The sequence below is a fragment of the Amphiura filiformis genome, chromosome 12, assembly GCF_039555335.1.
Source record: "Amphiura filiformis chromosome 12, Afil_fr2py, whole genome shotgun sequence".
NCBI classification, from domain to species: Eukaryota; Metazoa; Echinodermata; class Ophiuroidea; order Amphilepidida; family Amphiuridae; genus Amphiura; species Amphiura filiformis.
Genome location: NC_092639.1, coordinates 38,874,632 through 38,896,643, shown reverse-complemented (window position 1 = coordinate 38,896,643; position 22,012 = coordinate 38,874,632). Strand labels below are relative to the sequence as shown.

The window sequence follows — 22,012 nt, the reverse complement described above, 5'->3', positions numbered from 1 at the left end:
GGACGGGAGCGTGACTTAGTGGTGTTTACCCTCAAATATTGAGACAAATAAAGCTGACTCACAAGAGGAATGGTATGGGTTCAATTTAGATCGCAAGGTTGATTTAAGGGGTGTCATTTCCATCCAATATACATGATTTTTCTTAGGAGAGGAAAGTTTTGGGATTGAATGCCCCAAACTTTTTTTTAAATATTTTATTGGCCTTAATTCAAGAACCAATTGCATATGGAAATATAGATGTGATTATTGGCTTTCTTGACTAATTTCCTATAATAAAAAGATCAATGTGTTAATATTTTAAGAAGCATGCTGCAGTTGTTGAATGGTTTAAAGGCCCATTCAGTGATCGAAAAACGATCGAAAAAATCATCAAAATTCAGAATTTGGTACATTTGTCATTATCATAGACCTGTGTGCTAACATAGCCTGCTAGTGGTTCAGCTGAAAGCTGTGTATTTAAGACAAAATAAGACAATTATATACTGACTGTATATAAATTAGCTACATGTATTTGAATGGGGGCCGGGGCCTCAACTTTGTCAATAGTGCTGTTTTCCACATTTTTTTGCTAATTTTTTTCATGTCAAAAATACCTTAACAATTTTAATGACTTATCCTTCACTTTTAGACAAATTTTGCACTTTCGCTGGGATCACTGAAAGGGCCTTTAAACTAAAAAAAATATGGCTCCTGCTATCCCATTAACTCCCTGTAATGTTGGTACATGTAGGAACTGGAAATAAAAGGAATCAGGCTCAATCAGCAATGGATAGGTTAGTAATATTTTAAACATAAATGTCAACAATATAATTATGTTCATTTTATTTTTCTTTCATTTTGTTGCTGATAAAGACCATTTTAAGAAGCTGAGTGTGCTATTTTTAGCTCTAAATATACATTGAAGATTGATGGCCACTCATCTTTACTGGTAGATAAAAGCTTTTCTTTGACTGCATAGGCACAGACAGAAGTATTTTGTGCATCACTTAAAGGAGTATTTCGTGATCCTAGCATCCTCTTTTTATGACATTTTTCAGTACATATCCACGAAAAAAACCTATTCCCAAAATTTCAGTTGATTCCGATTTTGCGTTTGCGAGTTACGCATGATTATGTGTATTACACTGCTCCATAGACAATGCGTTGTAATTTCGTTCTGGTGCACCAGAACGAAATTCAAATTTCACGATATCTTTGCAAAACGAATTAATCTGCAAGAAATATTTTGTACATAAACATTATGTAGCCAGAGGTTTCCAGTGATATAAAAATCTCAACTTTTTTGAGAAAAGTGGGGGATGAGGCTGTGGATCACGAAATGCCCTTTAAAGATCATAAAATGCATTTTCACTGATGAAAATGAACTGGACTGATAGCCTGCATGTGCATTTGAATATTGTACATATTGTACTTGGAAGATCTATTGGACTGATTGAACTTAAGTCTTGTCGTCTGTATTGGAATATGCATATGCATAAGGTACTCAGTGGAGCTGGAGTGAGAAATAAATCTATTATTTAAAAAAATTGTTATCTTTGCAGGTCCTTTTGATACAGATTCTTTAGAAGCTCTATCTTTATATTTTGTTGAATATTGCTGATAGGTACACATATAGACAGCTTAACTGAATGCAGACAATCATTTTAGACTATTTTGTGAATGCGTTTTCACAATGATATGTTTTCACAATTTAGCTGTTGAGTACATAGATAGAAATTAACTGGACTCTATAGATATAGTCAGTGCTTTTACATTATTATATAAAGTGCTTTTACGTCTCAAAGCCCATGGCAGTTTCAAAAATGAATACGGAATGATTTTTTTTAAAGATTTTTTTATAACGAACTTCTGAATTAAGATGTCATTTTCTTGAGTGCTCAAAAGTACACAGCATAAAATTGTGGTTGATTTACACAATTGAAGTACAAATATCAATTGTTTTATACCTAAACAATGCAAGTGTTGAAACAAGTAATTTTACCAAATTTGTCACAGAATTTCATGATTTTACGTCAAAAAACTTTAAAAAAACTAATAATAAATGAATTTGCCATTTCAGATGACATGGACGCGCTAAGAAAAACGAACGTGTGTGTGGGCTTTGCGACATTTATAACAATTTTTTTCAGCCTTATACATATTAAACCTCAATATTAGGTTGAAAACCTCACTTCACTGCATTGCAGATAGAACAGTTTTACATCATCTTGTTATATTTTCCCATGATAAAATCTGTTGACTGGATGAAGATGAACTGAACATGTCTAGTCCGTGCTTTTGCATATACTTTGAGATAGGACTGATTAAACCTCAATATTGGGTAGCGAAAAGCATGGGATGATGTCTTATTACACATCCCATATGACCTGTATCTTGTGCATCAAGCTGATCGTAGGAAAATGTCAGCTTCATATATATTATGAACAAGGCGTTGTTTTGCAGGCATTGATCATGTGGCACTGAAGATGCTGTGGGTATATTAACAGGTTGTTGCTTTTGATTATCAGTAAAATAGTATATACTCCATTTTGTAACTTTTGTTGCATTTTTATTGCTTTGACATTCAGTTTTACAGTAATTTTGTCATGGCTGATCAAAATTATGAAGCAGTGTTCTATTCAAATAATTGTTGGGCTAACAATATCTGTAGTTTTCAGTTACATTTCGGAATATGTGATTAAACAAACTTGTATTGCATCAGTGCTTATGTGGACTATAATAGTGAACAACGTCTGTATGCAGCATGTACCACGCCCGGAAATTCTTGAACTTGGGGAGGGGGAAGGATATTGGTTGGTACCTGATCTGGGAGGCTACATTGCTAAAATGTGCCCCAAATAAGGTGATTTTTCATGTTTAAAAATGTAGCCTGCGTCTTTAGAGGCGGTGCCTCATCTGGGAGACTCTGTGACTGAATTAGTTCTAAATAAATAGATAAAATAAAATGAAATGTTTTTGGTGTAAATCATGCTCTTGGCTCTCCTCTGGGTGCTCAATAATATTTTATGCCATATTTTATATCAAACAATTCATTTTCACATGATAACATAACAATTTACATTTAGAATGATAGTATGAATATTGGGGATTATAATTTTATACTATCCTAAATGACATCAAAAGGTGCAATAATGTGTAACTAACTATGATACACTTCACTAAATGATGCACCTTATAATGTCTATTAATTAACCCATAAATAACTGGCTTCTCCACCCCAGCTACATGTATAGCCATTTATAGTGGGAAAACAGTGATAATGGAAATCATGATGAAGCTATGATGACGTTTTACTCCATAAGGACACACTTTAGTCGTTTGTGGCTGTTCGTATAAATGACTCATGCCTTACGTTACTGAGGTATAGCACATTGAATATTAACATGCTAACCTTTGCTCTGATAACACTTGTGTTTTTCCTAATGAAAAACTCTTGAGGGATGGACTCAGGTGCAATTAAAGCCGAAAGGTTGATTGATTAAGGGATATAGAAATTGTAATTTTCAGTGAATACAAAATTAATGGTGTCTCGACTTATATTATCAGATACTGGTCAACTGCTACATTGCATGTAATTGATGGCAAGAGGCTCCAGAAGATTTTTAATGGGGGGGGGGCATCAATGCAAGGCCTTCTCCGAGGCACGAAATGCTGAAGGAGGTGGGTGCGGGAGGGGTGTTCCTCTTCCGGAAGCTTTTGAAATGCATGCATTTTGACATTCATTGTACCTTAAATTATGAATTTTACCATAAATTTACCTTTACATTTTTTTTTTTTTTGTGGGGGAGCCTATGGTACTTGGCCCCACCAAAATGATGGGTGGGTGGGGGAAGTGGAGGCCCCTGGTTCTGGAGTCACTTATGTCTTATTTGCTATTAAATGAAGCCCAATTGTTTCAGATAAAATTATGTTAAAGTTGTTAAATCTGACACTTATTACCGAAATTCAACCCAAGTAATATCTGTCTGGAGGATGAGCAGATATGAGGCATCGTTTTCATCTGACATGTACACATATATCTTGCCACATACTCGGTTTATAATGACAAACCATTTAGGAGGACAAAATGACCCAAATTCTGTTTCTTATAAAATGAATACAAGTGCATCATGAGGACAAAATTGCATGTGAATTGTGCATATTTTTTACGATTATAGGTTAATGAACATGTATAAGATGTGCATTAGATGCATCAACATCAGCGCATGTGCATTATTTTGTCTAATTATCTCCCAACCAGTAATATGCGTTCATATTACATGAGAAGAAAAAAACCATGTGATATTTGCTGTTTTTATAACAAAATGATCACTAAAAATATTGGAAAATTGAACCAAATATAACGTGGAGTGCACATTATACACAATCAATGCATGGTTTGGATTTTTGCTGTTCCTCCTTAAATTCATTTTTTTAAATACACTTTTATTCAGCATTAGTGAATTATCAGCATGATTAATGTGACACTAAATTAAAATAGCATTTTTTCTACCACTAATAAAAATATCTTTTTGCTACGTTAGGCATAGCAAGGATGCAAATTTTGTTGAAATTATACATTACTCATTTTCCTAACTGAGATACACGTCTTGCGAGCAAGAAAATCAATTCCAATTACATTTGTACAATGTTGAATGATGTTCCTGGTATTGTGTGTCAAATATCACACCCGTAGCTGTATATTCACAACCAGTGCATTGTGGATGTTTACTATTCATTTTAGATTGAGATATTAATCATGTTGAGATAATCATTTTGTCATTTCATGTTTCATTGCATTTGGCTATTCCACTTGAATTTCACACTACCCCTGTAGAAAATGTTGGAAATATCTTCTACAGATGGAGTATGTTTCTCAAATGTAACTGGTCAGGGTTAATCATTTTGAAACCCATACTCCCCCTGTATTATGGCTTTACCTATATCTTCCACAACTGGAGTGAGTATTTCAAATGGAAGTTACCCAATTGTGTATTCTATTCAAAACTCATACTCCCTCTGTGGAAGACTTTAGCTAAATCTTCCACAGGGGTAGTGTAGCTTTTAAATGGAATAGCTAGCCTATTACTATAGTTTACAATAAAGAATCCCTAAATTTGCATTTACTACTTTTTTTTTAGCATTATACAAACAATGTGCAGCCCTTGACAAAATGCACCCTTACAGATTTTTATCATTGCATGGAAATTATTGTGAGTCTTCTATGTATGTAAATATATATTTTCTACTGTTTTATGGTCGTAGCAAATATGGCTCTATCAACTTCTAGAAATACTTGTATGTATATATGCCAAACATTGTTAAAATTAAAAATAATAATAGTTGCACCACATTGTATAGTAATTATTCTCGGTGATTAGGTATCAATAACAGAGGACACACTGTGTAGCAGGGGGATTTCATATCAAAGATGAATGGGTTTTTTAACTGAATGAATGAATGGCAGTGTAAGGAAGCTGTTGTAATACAATGCATCCTGCTGCAAACCAGACTCGGAAAGGCGTACTTTTAAAAACCTGTTTCGCACTAACACCAAGATCTTGTTGATTTCAGCAAGTCATCCTTTATACTTCGGTTGCTTACTATGATGTGCAACTAGCTAGGTATATGATATTGCATTGCTGGAGTTATTTATTGATTGTTAATCATGTCCATTTATTCGTCTCATCATTTTCAGACGGCGCAGACTCGTCTTTTGATCAAGGGTGGTAAAGTGGTCAATGCTGACCAACAGTTCTTTGCCGATATCTACATTGAAGATGGCGTTATACGGTGAGTGACTTATATTATTTCAGAATTTAGTACTAGGGACCATCATAAGTGCAAATGTGCTGCAAATATGGATCATATATTTGGTCATTTGGTATATCAATGGCAACCTTTTCAAGGTGCTGAAATTTACCAGAAATAGGACTATATTAAAGAATGATGAAAGTGACCCCTATGTGGAACCTTAAGATCACAAAGAAACCTGATTTCATACCCTTTCTGAGACTTCCATAGGATTTTTTATAGCCTTATTAGGACTTTCATCCAGCTTATCGTAACTCCGGGAGGGGGGGTACTCAAGTTTGATTTTGGTAGGGACGTGCCGCTGAGAATTTGAAAGTGGACCCATAAATATACCAATTTTCAAGAAATTTTGACCCATTGATATACCAAAAGTCAAAATTTTCGGCCAAATTTAACCCAAATTGTCTTAGTTTTTACAAATTTCCCAATTTTTTTGGAAATTTTTGAAATTTTGGCTAGATTGAGGCAAAATTGGGCTATTTTTCAAAAATTTTCAAAAAAGGACCCATTCATATACCAAAATTGGCTTAGAAAAAGGGGTCATTGATACACCAAAAGGCCGAAAATGTTACCCATATTAGCAGCACGTCCCCGTATGGTCATTTGTACTACATGTAAGTACCCCCCTTTTTTATGCCTCTTATGCCTCCACCGCGAGGCATACTGTTTTTGCACTGTCCGTCCTTCCGTGCTTCCGTGCTTCCGTCCGTCCGGATGCTGTATCTCGGGCATGGATGGGCGGATTGACTTCACATTTACAGGATAGGAGGGTCATGGTCAAAAACCCTGGATACTTTTTTTTGGGTGGGGTTGAATGTCATATACTGAGGTCAAAGGTCATTTGAGGTCAACTTGTAAATTTGGTCTCATATGAACAGTTCAAATCCTATGGGCATGACACTTGGTGGGTATAGTCAACATTTGGAGCCAAATTTTTGGAAGGTTATTTTGGGGTCATCTGGGGCCATCTGACGTCAAATTACTACAAACTGTTGTATGGGCATGACACTTGGTGAGTATAGTCAACATTTGGAGCCCATTTTTTGGAAGGTTATTTTGGAGTCATCTGGGGTCACCCAGGGGTCATCTGAGGTCAAATTAGTAAAAACTGTCGTATGGGCATGGCACTTGGTGGGTATAGTCAACATTTGGAGCCAAATTTATGGAAGGTTATTTTGGGGTCATCTGGGGTCACCCAGGGGTCATCTGAGGTCATATTAGTAAAAACTGCCATATGGGCATGAAACTTGGTGGGTACCATCAACATTGAGGGCTGAATTTTTGGAATGTCATTTCGGGTCAGCTGGGGTCACCTAGGGGTCATCTGAAGTCAAATTAGTAAAGACTATCGTATAATTCCCTATACACTATTTCAACCTCATTTATGTGACTCTTATTTTTGCCCATATTTTTTATGTTTGTTTGTTTACCACTTAGTTGACTTTTAGCGTTATAAGATTTGTACACATTTAAATCGCCCCATGGTGGAGGCATCCCATTTGACGCCTTGCGTCAAAAACACCCACCGAGAACCGCGAATGCTGAGAACCGCGAAGCCGAGAACCGCTCTAGTTATTTTTATATTTGCTAGTTGCTACCTTATCTGCCAGACCAAAATCTAAAAATCCCTAATTGCGAAAAATCATACAACTCCATTTTTAAATTGTATATATAAAATCTAAACAAGTTGGATCAAACCAATTTGATAAGCAGTACCTGCAAATTCAATTTGGCGTACAAATATGAATAATAAATTTCATATAACAAATTCAAACCATATTCTGATATTATTGGATTGAAATTGATATGTCACGATAGATCCAAATCTTGTGCACAACAACTCATATAGGAATCCCTAACAGGATTAAACCAACATTCAGATAATCAAATTGAAATAAGCGCTTCAATTTTCTAGTACATCAATATGCCGTTTTACTCGTAGATACTGATCAATAAGCTTTTCAATTGACAGCAATCAATAGCTCTGCAATATGCTAGATGTATTAAGGTACATTACGCTTGCATTGATTTTTCCGTGGAATCTCTGGCATTGCTATTTCACACTGACTGTAGTGACTTCAAGGTACATTTGCAAGCAATGCATTAAGTCAATAATTTTCATTGACATTTTAATTTTGATATATTTGAGATAACATACACAGTTCTCAAATGAGTACTTTTCTACATCAGTAATTTTATTCATAAAAAATTCTCCTGAAATGGTTCAGTCAAAATGTTTAATTTTTTCTTACATTTTTATTGCCATCAGTTTGGAAAGTAATACTTATATGGAGACCGCAAATGATTTCAGATTTGCAAATGTTCTTGAAACTGTCATACAGTAAAAGTGGTAATTTTTGTGCTCGTAATTTTTAATGTTTTGCTGATTTTGAACTATTTTGCTTGTTTTTAAATTCACTATTTTGAGGTTTTGTACATAGACCTATCCATAAAATAAACATATTCGCATGTTTTTATTTTCGCAGTACCTGTGTAGAGTGCGAAAAGCCTGAAAATTAATGTTCTGCGAAAATGTCAACTTTTACAGTCTAAAAATACAAGTGTCCTTAACAATAATTTTGCACTAGGAGAGAGAATTTAATAGATAATGGAAATCACTGCTATAAAATGACCTGGTGAGGAGTTGAGGGAATAATTTTCTTTATTGTAGTAATTTTGTAATACTGACTATTCCCTTTCAAATTAAACATTACAAAAAGTAAACAAAACAGGTACACAGAAACATTACAAAGGTTATACATTGATCAGCTCGTAATGGGTGGACCTCATAACATAGCGGATTAATATCTATACATTTTATTTCATTTTATTTGTATCATCTTGCCAGAAGCATCACAAATTATTCATTCAAGTCTGATACATTATCTATTTTCTTTAACACACACAATAAAGACCAGATGGGTTAAAACGTAGGTCCACTTTTCGGCGTAGTGATAAAAGCCTAACAATTCCTGCCGATTACGAGCTGATCAATCTGTAGTAAGAGTTTTTCTTTCATGATAAACATTCTACAGGTCTGACCATTAATGAATGGAATAAGTAGTTGTAGTGAAATTTAGTGGAGTGTAAAATTGATCTAGTCATGCGTGATGCTGCCAGTGTTTCCAAAATTGTCAGCCCAAATTGTGGGTCAAATAAAAAATTGGCACAATTGTTATTTTGCCTGTTGGTTTTTATGTGAAAGGCACTACAGGAAGATGCAGGAGCTGAAAATGCGCTCAATTTTGTTCGTAACCATTGGTTTCTATAGGATGGGAAATTGTCAAAAGTTGTGGGGAAAATCTTCAAAAGTCACCCAATTGTGCTAACAAGTCATTGGAAATTTGGCAACCCTGGATGCTGCCCTGGGTTTAGGAAGCAGCAAGAGGATCTAATTATAGAGTCACCTCAGGTGAGGTCAAATTTGTTTGTAAATAGAAACGGTTGGTCGCTCAGTGGGAAAAAACGGAAGGAAAAAAACATGCTATAAAATACAAACAGTTGTTACTCAGTGGAAAAAAATTATGGAAGGTAAATGACACTAATGCACTTAAAAATGTTTTGCGTGGCTGCTCATTTGGTAGGATAGTGACGATGATGTTACTAGGCGTAGAGTGATTCCAAAGTAAATTTTATAAAATGTCATGTTATGATTGAGGAGTATATAATAAGATTGCGTGATCGACTAATGGACAATCATTTGTCAAAAATATTTGATTAAAAGCTAGTATTTAACAAGAACCATTTATAGTGCATTTGCCAAAAATTACAAAGAACTATGAAAAGAGATGAACAGGAAAACATTTATAAGCAAGATAAAAGAACAAATCATTGAAACAAATGTATAGTTGTTATATATCTTTACATGAAAGTACTGGAGATAATTTTAATGTATTGAAATATCTCACTATGAATGCTGAATATAATTTGTCATTACCACTGATTGCAATTCATTGGATAATAATTTGCATGCATTGAAGAACAATTAATATGCGGATTTGTGCCGAAATTCCTTCCCACAATGCAATAAGCGTTTTGCATAACAATAGATACAGTTCGGAGGTTAATCAATATTCTTTGTTATGCAATACGCATATTGCATTGTGGGAAGGAATTTCGGCACAAATTGACTTCCGGTAGAGAAACCCTAAATCCGCGTATTGGACTAAACTAAATGGTACCCTCTAAACAGCTAAATTGATTACCCATAATTTTATCAAAATAATTACTTTTTTACATATTTACATTTGTAAAATTATTTGTAGGGATGTGTTTTGATGTTGAAGTATTGAAATTGAGGGTTAGTGCAAGAAGACTCCACCTGCATGGCTGCCAGGTGTCACCTATTTAGATACATACGGCACATTCTCCGATAAAGTGTTCAAAATGCCAAATATGTGTCGCCCATAGTGTCAAGTCGTATTCAGACTTGTTTCTTCAGAAAGAAATAACTTTTATTAATATAACTTATACTTAGGAGTTGCTTTTTAAAATGTGTGAGGCTAGAGCTTGTAACATGCCTAGAAAGTATAAAACAATAAAGCTGATTATGCATGTCCATTGTTTTCCTCCATGTCGCCAGCCAAGGTGTGTTCAGTATAACGTGTCCCTGCTCTCTAAACATGCGCGCACATAATGGATTATAGGTACTTTTCATTAGCTGGTATCATGCCCTAATTATAAAGTATAAATCATCGCAACACAGATTATTAAATTTTTCCAACAGGTCTTAAAGACTATGTCGCCAATATTGTTCACAGATACGTTACCATATTTCTAATGGATAACAATCTGTGAAAATAATTGGCTAGATGAATGTTCTCATATGTGATGGATCAAGCAGGCTCCATAGTTATATTATATATATGGAACAAAAAACAATGGTTTCAAAGTAAAAAAAATCAGGTCTATTAATGGCAAAAAGTCCTGACGTTACGTTCATGCCTTCACAGATACGTTACCTAAATTCTACTCTCCTCGGAAAAACGCTGTGATAAATGAAGCCAAATACCATACCAGACTTTAGTACATTGGGTGATGACTGATCAAGTATGGGTATTAAGTCGGTCAGTTTTTACACTTGCACACTTAAGACAAATATGGGAAAGGGTTTCATAGATACGTTACCACTGATACTTTACCCCCAATACGTACAAGTAATATTGCTCAAAAATGAAATATTGTTGAAAAATCACCCATGCATTGTTTTGTGTTCTTAAACTATTAAAGTTTACGATTCTGAATGAATTTTATGAATTCTTTGTGGTTGGCATTTTGTCATTCCTGAGACCAAACTTGGACGCTTTAACGGAGAATGGGCCATACACTATATAGAATGCAGAATTTGTCAAATATCTAAAGGGGAGCTATTGCAGATAGAACCTTCTGGCACTAACCCTTCAGAATGTAAATATGGTTGTGAAAACTGCAGTAATTAATTATTGATGTCAAAATATAACCTGATTGCAAGGAATTATTGATTGCGATCTCCGATGTAAATGTCAGATGATTTATTGTTATTGCAAACTAATTACAGATATATATATATTTGTTTATACATGGAGATTGTGTGCTTTCATTTCTTAGATGAGGAACAAAAAAAAAAAAACACGTTAAGGCAGGCGGACCTTTCAAGTAGAATCAGTCGGTCATCGGTTGTTGTTTTTATTGTGTTGACTGTAAAATGTCCAAATTTTGTAAATAAATTGCAATTGTTTGCAATATTTTCCCTTGCTTTTATACTTGCATTTCTTTCAGTCCAAATATATCTACTTTTCGCGCAAAATAACTGATTTTACATACATGATAGCAAATTTTGTCAAACTTAATCCACTTTTAGCCTTAAAATCACTTATTTTAATGTACGTATGCATACAGCCAATAAAAAGTCTCAACATAAAATCTGGGTTGGTCGGGCTGTAGAACAGGTTTAAAAAAAGTTATTGTTGCCGAGTGTAGTACGTATGCAAACATATGGATTTTTATTGAAAATATTGTTGGAAAATAAAACTCTGGTTTTATAGATTTACTTGGAGCCTGCTGGTGGAGCATATTGGAGGATTTCTAAAAATATTTTCAACATGTTTATAGATGTTTGTTTTCAGCCATTGCATTGCTACATGTAGCAGAGAGAATTTTAAAGCCCCATGCAACATCTGTTGAAAATATTTGACTTTCAAAATATCTGCCTATCATTGTCAATATTTTTGTATAAGAGTGTAAAAGCTGATGTATCATAGATTTGGAACACATCAATCACATGTATGCACTATAAAATATCCATTATATTGAGACTTCACTAGGATCCACAACATGCTCATCTATCAGAGCACAGTTCTTTAACCCCAATACATTTATACATTCATTGAATGACCTATAAAAATGAGTACAAAAGCTCATACTCCCCAACTAGAGGTCAAATTTTTCACTATGATTGTTTAATTGAGGTTATGGAAATATGCCATTGGGATGAGGCCATTGTGGTCCATAGTGCTTTCTATACAGAACTTTGCGATCCAGATAAATCTGGACTAATCCAGAGCTACAATTCGGGGAAAATAGTCAGCGTGTCCTATGAAAATGGAGGAGGAGAGACAAGTGAAACATGCATGCAATATGTGAAGCACTAGACTACCCCGTAGTCCACTTGCCCATTGTGCATACTCTGGATATTGTATTTAAGCTTAAAACTCTGACTTAATTAATGTGTGCACAATTGATAGATTTTCACATCTGATCAGTCACCCTACTCCCTCTGTTTGTTAGCTTCCCAAGTGGACTACTGACATTGCCTTGCGGTTAAGATTTTTAACACGGGACTCTATGGAGAGTTAGGCCAATTTCTGGCCTAACTAAAATTGGGCATGATGTAATGCATCTTTAAATGGATCTGCCTTGTGATTGGTCGCCCATACCTCGCTATGGTTTAAATCGTCTGGGCCCGCGCCATTACCATTAACTACACCGTAAACAACTGTCTGTTGTATTTGCGGCGCTTTTGTGTAGACGCGAAAGTTAATCTCTCATCAAACATCTAGCTGCACTTGTGGTTAATGGACTGATAAACAAGTATGCTTGACAGTGTGTTTTAGAGAGCAAAGTCCAGGGGATAAAGTTCTGCTTACAATTCAAAGTTCATAGTCGAAATTTCGGGGTTCGCTATCAATAAACTGGTAGATTCCAAAATCAGAATTGTTCAGTATTAAAGTGAGCCGTTATAATTATGCAAGATAATGTTGCATTCAATTACTTTTATTGTCACTAATCGCCTGATATTTTTAACTCTTTATGACCATTTTACTATTGAATACTTTAATTTTAATAAACATCAGTATAATTTTGAGTTCAACGAAATGGGTTCATCATGACTAATAATAACATATTTTTATTAAAATTCGACTATGGCATAGTCTAGTGAAGCACAGACTCCCCCCTGTATCTCACCCTTCCCCATTCCCCATCTTTCAATGATGGAGGGTGTCACAGACGTACCAACAACATGGCTTTGTCCAACATTGAATTGGGGGAATATATCAAAAGACAGGCAAAGTGTGCCAACATAAATAGCAAAGTATGATGGGTAACCTGTGCCTCACCCAGAACACCAGATAAGTGCCTCTCTAAATGTGTGAAGGAGAGATGGGAAATGAATGATGGCAAGTAAATTTTTCCTATGGCAGCCAAAACTTGAGCCAATGTTCATTTAGGGCATTTTTGAAGACAATTTGTAGCATTTTTAAGAATTATTTAAAACTCCCAAGTATTAGTGTGATTTACTTAATTACAAGTACAGTTATTTTTCCTCTTGGCCAAGAATTTGAACTCCTTCCAACTTTTTAAGGGTTTTAGAACTTTAGCCGATTTAGAATGTACCATAAATATGAAAGATACAAAGACACAAACTGGGATGGTGCATGGTGCCATGGTGGACCACGCCTTAATCCTAAAACAGGAACAATATTCTGTGAATTTGGCTAAATGTTAAGTGTACAAGTCCAACTACAGAAACGTTACCTGCCGCTTTTCCTTTAGCTCACATAGCTTTTTAGTATCAACTGAACGTACACATTGCACATGATCTTAAAGGAGGATTTCGTGATCCTAGCATCCTCTTTTTATGACATTTTCAGTAGATATCCAAGAAAAAGCTTATTTCCAAAATTTCAGTTGATTCCGATTTTATGCTTATGAAGTTATGCATGATTATGTGTATACCACTGCTCCATAGACAATGCGTTGTAATTTCGTTCTGGTGCACCAGAACGAAATTCAAATTTCACGATATCTTTGCAAAACGAATTAATCTGCAAGAAATATTTTGTACATAAACATTATGTAGCAAGAGGTTTCCAGTGATATAAAAATCTCAACTTTTTTTGAGAAAAGTGGGGGGATGAGGCTGTGGATCACGAAATGCCCCTTTAATCTACATTAATTAATCTGATCCAATGTGTATTCACTTTCTTCATGTGCATAGTCCCTATAAGAGATAGGAAGATGGGGCCTCTCAACATTATCTTTCATGTGTGTTGCTGGAATTAATTGGTAGCCTCAGAGCTATGTCTGCCTTGATTCGGCACTCCTTCCCACTATTACAACTGCAATATGTGAATACACACCACTAGTTTGCAATGCGTTTTTATCTCCAAAACATGAACGATTCTAAATGTTTTCATCTACAAGCCACACCTACAATTAGAAACACTGTTGAAGCTTTGAAGCTCAACAGTTTTCAATGGAGAAACTGTGAGCAAAACTAATTGGACACTTTTTGTAAAAAACTTGCTCTTTACCCTCAACAAAATGTATGTAAATGTTGAGCGTTGTTTCAATTGCTCTATATTTGCAAACATCTCAAAGGGGGTAAATCTAGGTAAATCTCAGCACAGGATTTGTGCTGGGACTCAAATACCTTTATGATGATCTAAGATATCGCTATTTGAGGGGCACCGCAGTTTGCGACCAGGGCTAGCAGAGCTGCTAACTCTTCTTGGTCCTGCAAAAGATTTCATCATTTGCTGACAATCTTCTGTCTTCTGCAAAACATATTAAATCTTCTGCATTTACAGCCATCTGGCTAAAAAATCAAAACAAAATCAATCCACTGTCCTGTCCTTTTGCAAAAAAAAAAAAGGTTGAGTAGCCTTGGAAAAAAGGCTATCATCCAGGAGCTTTCGGGGGGCGCTGATCCCACGCAAGGGCAGCTACCCTCTCAGCGCGAGAGCGCCACATCTGTAGCTTATTTTACACTTCGCAGAAATCTTCTGCATTTACATATTCCAATGTTGGCAGCTCTGGGCTAGTTCTAGAGAAATCCTTGAAGTTGACAATAAGTTACATCAGTATAATCTGCAATATTTACATCTTGCATTAGCAGCAGTTACAGCTCACCTATCAAATCAGTTATTACGAAGCATGCAAATGCAATCTGCACAGGCATGTTGCACTATCAATGGTTGGGCCAATTTCAGGGAATTTTTTTGGCGAACTCAAAATGGTGGTGTGTTGTGAATCCTGGGCTCAGCTTACAAAATAATAGAGTCTAAATGAAATGAAATTGGGAAGGATATGAATCTTGGTGCAAATATAAATTTGTTAGTTCAATGTAAGAAGGTTGTTACTACTCCCCATTCCAGAAAAATACAGCACTAATTTTTTTGGATTAAACAAATATTATCAAGTTCTGCCATTGAATGAAATAAAGCTCAATCCTAATCATTCATTTAGTCCTAACTAGAGATAAAAGAAAAAGTTCACTATTTTACTAATTTCTTTAAAAAAAAGCCAAAAGCATGCATTTTCGGCATGTTTTCTGACAATCGAGTCACAAAAATCACAGACTTGAAACAAGTCTAATCATTCAAAATCTTGAGTATATGCGGAAATTTTGCTATAATTTTCACTTTTTGTGTTACTTTAATAAAAATAGTTGGTAATAAGAATGAAGCATGTCTTTTCCAAAATTTAGAATGCATAAACTGAAATTAGTCTTAGTACAAGTCTTTGGGCTTGATTGTCACAGCATACGAAACACACCCTAAAACGCATGTTTTTGTCCCTTCTTTCCAAAAATTGGCTAAATATTAAAATTTGACTTTTACTGCTAGTTAGGACTAACTAAAGGATTAGGATTTAGCTATGTTTCATTTGGCAAAATAGGATAATATTTTTTATTCAAAAAAATTAGTTCCATATTTTCTGGAATAGGGGGTAAACTGGGCTCAAAAAGAAATTTATAATTGTTCACAAGGTCATATCTTAAAATCCTGTCCATAAAAATGAACCAAAATTGCACACAGGATTACTTTAATGCTCTACTCCAAACACTGGTCAGTATCCAAACAGTTCTCCAACTGACACAACAGCAAAATGCACTGACATGGAACAGATTCCTGGACCATATTCACAGCCCAATAATTGGCACCCAACACAAGAAATCAGCTGTTGAAAGTACACACCTGGTTCACTAATGTTATGTTAATGGTATTATGTTTTATAAAATGTTTAAGCAGAAAATATATTGATTGGAGTTACAATGTATTTAAAAGGGTAGATTTTCATTTAAAATGTAAATCCATTTAATTGACTTACTATTTTTACTTTTCATGCTTGATGAAAGTACGCACCTGGCTCATTAATGTTAAGTTAACGATATTAATATGTTTTTAAAATGTTTATCAGAAAATATATTGGTGGGAGTTATTTAAATGGGTAGGTTTTCATTTAAAATGTAAATCCATTTAATTGACTTACTATTTTTACTTTTCATGCTTGATGAAAGTACGCACCTGGCTTACTAATGTCAAGTTATCGATGTTATGTTTAAAACATTGAAATAAAAACATTGAAAACATTGAAAGTTTGTGTACCACTCTTTAACATAATGAGCACAAAGTCAACAAAATTTACTTTTTAAGATATAATATTATTGAAATATGTACTTCAATTAAAGCTTTAAAATCATACCAATCATGTATTGTCAGTCACTTTTAGCAGTAAAATACTACAATTTCCCTGATTTGGTTGTAATCTTGTCCCCTTTTATTAATCAAAAAAATACAAAGTGTCAGAAAAGTATGATTTAATTTTTTATGTCAACAACATTCACAATTTGATTATTTCAATGTCGTTAATATAAATAGGTTGAAACCATTGTCACATTGACAAATCATTGTTGGAAAAACATTATTTTCCAATACATTGAAATATTGCAACACCGTATACATGTGTGTGTTCATGTGACATGAATGAGTTAATTTCAGAAAGTAATTTTGTCATTTGTGCTAGAGATACCAACAGTTTAACTTGTTTTAGGTAGGAGATAGCTAACACAATATGGATACAACTTTCACTAACCGTTCCATGTTTTATTCTTTCTCCCATCTTTCTCCAGACAACTTGGGGACAACCTCATCACACCTGGGGGTGCCAAGGTTATCGATGCCAAGGGAAAGCTGGTTATGCCAGGTGGTATTGACACCCACACCCATTTGCAGATGCCATTCATGGGTACAATAGCTATAGATGACTTCTACCATGGAACCAAGGCTGCTGTTGCTGGAGGAACCACTATGATCAGTAAGTTGATGTTAATGGGCAATTCCATTTGAAATTCACACTACCCCTGTGGAAGATTTTGAAAACATCTTTCCTAGGAGGAGTATGCATTTCAAATGGAATGAACACATTAGGCAGCTCCATTTGAATTTCATACACCATCTGACAAAGATTCAAACTGAATCTTCCACAGAGGGAAGGTGAGTTTCAAATAGAGTTGGTTAATGTGCTAATTCCATTTGAAATTCATACTCCCTCTGTGGAAGGTATTTCCAAAATCTTCCACAGGGGTAGTGTGGATTTTAAACGGAATAGCCCAATGATGATAAACCTGTCAAGTTTTCAGACATGGAAAAGGTCCTAAAGCTATGATAATTATATATCAGTCTAATGCTGGTTTCATACTTTACTGCCTCTTTGCCACTGTCACAATGTTTTTCCTTCACTGCACAGTCGCACCAGAAACGCTAGCGGTGACCAGCGACAAGCCGATATATCGATCACTCACCGCTTTACCAAAAGCGGCAGAACGCTAGGAGTTGAATTCATATCAACTCAGGGCTGCTTTTGACGTATGAGAACAGGAAACGATATTTGGTGGTGCTGAGTGGCAACATTGGCTTTTATTTAGAGCTAGAAACCCTATCTGCAATAGCTGCCAGGTGTCAATTGTACAATATAGAATGCAGAAATGGTCAAATTATCTCTAGGGCAGCTATTGCAGATGTGCGTTTCATGCACTAAATCCTCAATAGGTGCTAAGTATGATTTGGGTGTGAAAACACATAGTCAACTCTTGATTCATCTGATAAATGGAGGTCGTTGAACTGTGTCTAGGGACATGAGTCTGTCTTGGTTTGTATTCTGAAGATTCACTCACGGATGTACTTGACGGAGGTCAAGAATGGATTTCACATTTGAAGTGTGTATAAAAACGTGCATAGATTGCTGGAAGATAGCGGCTATTAATGGCATAAATACTTGACCATGAATAAATGAATTGCAATTTGATATGCTCATCATAATGAAATAAACTTGGGGTCTTCTTTAGTAGATTGCTTTGCCTTAAACTGGCTGGACTGTGGTAATGATTCACATTAAAATGTTATAAATGTGTGATTCACAAATGTAATTTACGGATGTTTAGCTCTAATATCAGCAATATTTGGGAATAAGTCCTTGTGTAATACCGGAACTTAATATTTTCAGACTTGCTAAATTGTGACTGGTACCTCAAGACTTCCATCTAATGTTTTGATTGTAAGGGAAATATGTATCAACGATATAACGGGTAGACAAGTTATACTTGTTTTTACACCATGTTAATCACTAAACATTAAACTGAAGGCAAGTATGAATCATGATCTACTGTATGTCTGAACATGCATCTTGAAGTTTACTTGCAAAGCTGCAGGCAACCGTCTGATGAAAAAAATCAAATATTGCAAGTAATACTGGCCAACTATCGGCAAGTGTATTGGGTTGTTCCAGTTGAAATTCACACTCCCCCGTGAAAGATTTTGGAAATATCATCCACAGGGTGAGTATGAATTTCAAATGGAATTAGCACAACTCTTATTTGACTCTCATCCTTCCTCTGTGGATGCACAATGTGAATCTTTTCTCAACAGGAGTATGAAATTCAAATGGAGCTGCATACTGTGTCCAATCCATTTGAAATTCATACTCCCCCCTGTGAAAGCTATTTCGCATGTCTTCCACAGGGGGAGAGTGGATTTTAATTGGAATATCCCATTATTACAAAACTTGACAATTTCCACTCAATTTCAATTCTAGTAAGAATTTGTTTACAGAGTGTCAACTCAGAACAAATCAAAGTCTACCTTGGATGACTTGTGGTGCTTTTTGTTAAGCGACCTTTTGCCAGGCCTTTTGCACAGATTCGTCTGCCATCTTGCTTTCAAAATGAGGTTCTACTACAAACGCCTGCTCAAAAAGTGCATTTTAGTTTTTCATGCTTTTCAGGAGGGCGCCCCAATGGATGGCAGTCACCTCCTCTTTTTTTATCAATGCGCCAGCCGCCAGAAGTCTTACGCAAAGCATATGTGGTAATTAAAGCATGCGTATGAAAGGCGTACGCACAGTCGCACACACAACGCAATTTGCAGTTTACAACCTCGTTTTGAGATGACAGTGCAAAGGGCCAATCAAGGCCTGTATTTGACATGGTCAGCCGTAATAATGGCCGAATGTTCAATAGGAGCATAACAATTTAAAACAAACATAGCCTGATCCTCCAGCAATTCATTGAATTGACTGAATTATGGCTAGGATCATTTGTTGAAGTCAATCAACAAAAGCATACAGGGCCTCGGTACTTTCATCTTCTACCATTTCAAAAAATGATTTGAATTCAGAATGTTTGTTGTGTCCTTTAATATTCATCTGACAGACTAAAGTTGTGCTTTGATTACATTTGGAATGATGACACGTTCTAATTCATGTGTGTGTTTTTGTTTATTTCTTTACAGTTGACCATTGTATCCCACAGAAAAATCAGTCTCTCTTAGAAGCTTACGATCAATGGCGAGGTTGGGCTGATCCAAAGGTGTGCTGTGATTACTCAATGCATGTCGCTATCACCTGGTGGAGTGACCAAGTCAAAGAAGAAGTAGAAACCATCTGCAAAGAAAAAGGTAATCAATTGGAAAGAACCAGGAATAATGTCATAGGCAAATGCAGGATCCGGAGTAGAGAGGCTAAATTGGCAAAAATAGGCTGATTTGATGGGAAGCTCACCCATTCCCGCCTTCCCTGCATTCACTACAGAGTTCATAACTTTATACTGAGTGAATCAGGATGGATTAGAAAGTTGCAGAAACCAAATAATTGCACTTAAAGCCCCATTGAAAGAGGTGGAGCTCAAACCTGGGATCTCATTGGTGTGAGGAAAGAGCCTGCTCTTCCAAACAACATTTTTATCAAGTTTTTTGGTAGAGTCAAATGTGACCAAAAAACGACCAGTCATAACAGGTGACCATTGTCCATTGCTATAGTAAGAGGTTAAAAATGCAGCCCATTCTGGCAGCACACAAGTACATACCCTTTTCTACAGAAACCTACCTCTGGGCTGCATTGCTATATTTTATTCCAAGATACATCAAAATGAATGTTCTCCATTTATTATTTGTGTTGTTGTTGTTGTTGTTGTTGTTGTTGTTGTCATTGTTGTTGTTGTTGTTGTTGTTGTTGTTTTGTTGTTGTTGTTGATATTGTTGTTGTTGTTGATATTGTTGTTGTTGTTGTTGTTGTTGTTGTTGTTGTTGTTGTTGTTGTTGTTGTTGTTGTTGTTGTTGATGACAAGTCTGCCTCTTCCACCAAAGGCACCATTGGAGCCCCTTGAAATGACAAGACTTTATATTCTATTAAGTCTATACTTTATATTTAAAAGTCTTAATCTTTTCAAGTAATCCAATGGTGCATTTGGAAGAGGCAGGCTTTTCAAAAACACCAAAAAACAGATGGAGAACAATAATTTTGATACAGCTTGTGCACCTGCACGTTATATTTCTGTCAAAAATTAAAAATTTAAGCAGAAAATTACACTATAACCCAACCCAGACTTATTGCCCTAAGGTGCATAATTATGTTCCACAATTTGGTTACTAATTGTGTAAATACATCATCCATTTACTTACTGTATAGCGGGAAATTTTTGATGGGTTTATATTTTCGCACATTTTGTGGTTAATTACAGAACCGCAAATTAACCCCCTGGACATCCAACAGCATTTCTGATTGGTTGATAACTTGAAATGCTCATTTCAATTGCCAATTATGACTAGGCTTTAAACTATTTATGGTCAAACTTGCATTTGCTGATGATCTTATTAATACCCTCCTTGATTGGTTCAAAATTAGACACAATATTCATTTTGGCCAATCAGCAGGTACGGTAGTTCTCATGGGGTTAAAAGCCTGCAAATCGCAAATATAAGAAACTAAAAAACTGATCCGAACAGTTCAAATCTCAAAAAATGAATACCACAAAAATATCACGTTCTGCACTATTACTTTGGTTTTCTTTCCACATAATATGTTTCCTCATGACATGTATGCACATGTCAGATGCAATTCATCATCATCAACTAATTTACCATGTTCTAGATGAGATTAAAAATGATTTTACCTGTGACTGTCTATACTGCGTTCAGTATGAAGCTTCTATAATGTGTTTGATGCTTGATGGAAATTCAACAATTGACTCATCAGAATTACTAAAGTTTTGAATGGGGTATAATGAAATTTGTGACAAAAATACTACCACAAATGGACAGTGGTGGCACTAAGGGGAGGCAGGGGGGAAATACTCCCAGTAAAAGATCTTGCCCGCCCAAGTTTCCCCCTTCCATAAAAACAAAATCAAATTCGAAAATTTACCATTTTGATGGCAGTTTTGCGGATATTTCATGATTTTTGAACCACCTAAAATTCACTTTGCTCCCCATGCCCCCCTGGAAAAAATGTTTGGTGCCACCACTGCAAATTAATGGGATGGGTTCTTTTTGATTTGGTACAGATTTGATGGTTTGGTATTGGTACTAGTCTTTTTTTCAAGTATATAACTGAAAAGAGGCTTAATTGTGTATTTTCATGTATTCATGAGTATATTGATGACTTCAAATTTGTTTTTCAACTTTGC

General features: G+C 35.4%; 1 protein-coding gene across 4 annotated transcripts in view; it reads left to right on the top strand.

The window, feature by feature from the left end:
* LOC140166172 (dihydropyrimidinase-like) overlaps positions 1–22,012 on the top strand; it is a 125,523-nt gene that overhangs the window by 85,580 nt on the left and 17,931 nt on the right. For all 4 annotated transcript variants that reach the window (XM_072189572.1, XM_072189570.1, XM_072189569.1 and 1 more), the window contains 3 exons: positions 5,678–5,772; positions 17,186–17,370; positions 19,842–20,006. In XM_072189572.1, coding sequence (XP_072045673.1) covers positions 5,678–5,772; positions 17,186–17,370; positions 19,842–20,006 — 445 coding nt within the window. The remainder of the gene's footprint in view (positions 1–5,677; positions 5,773–17,185; positions 17,371–19,841; positions 20,007–22,012) is intronic.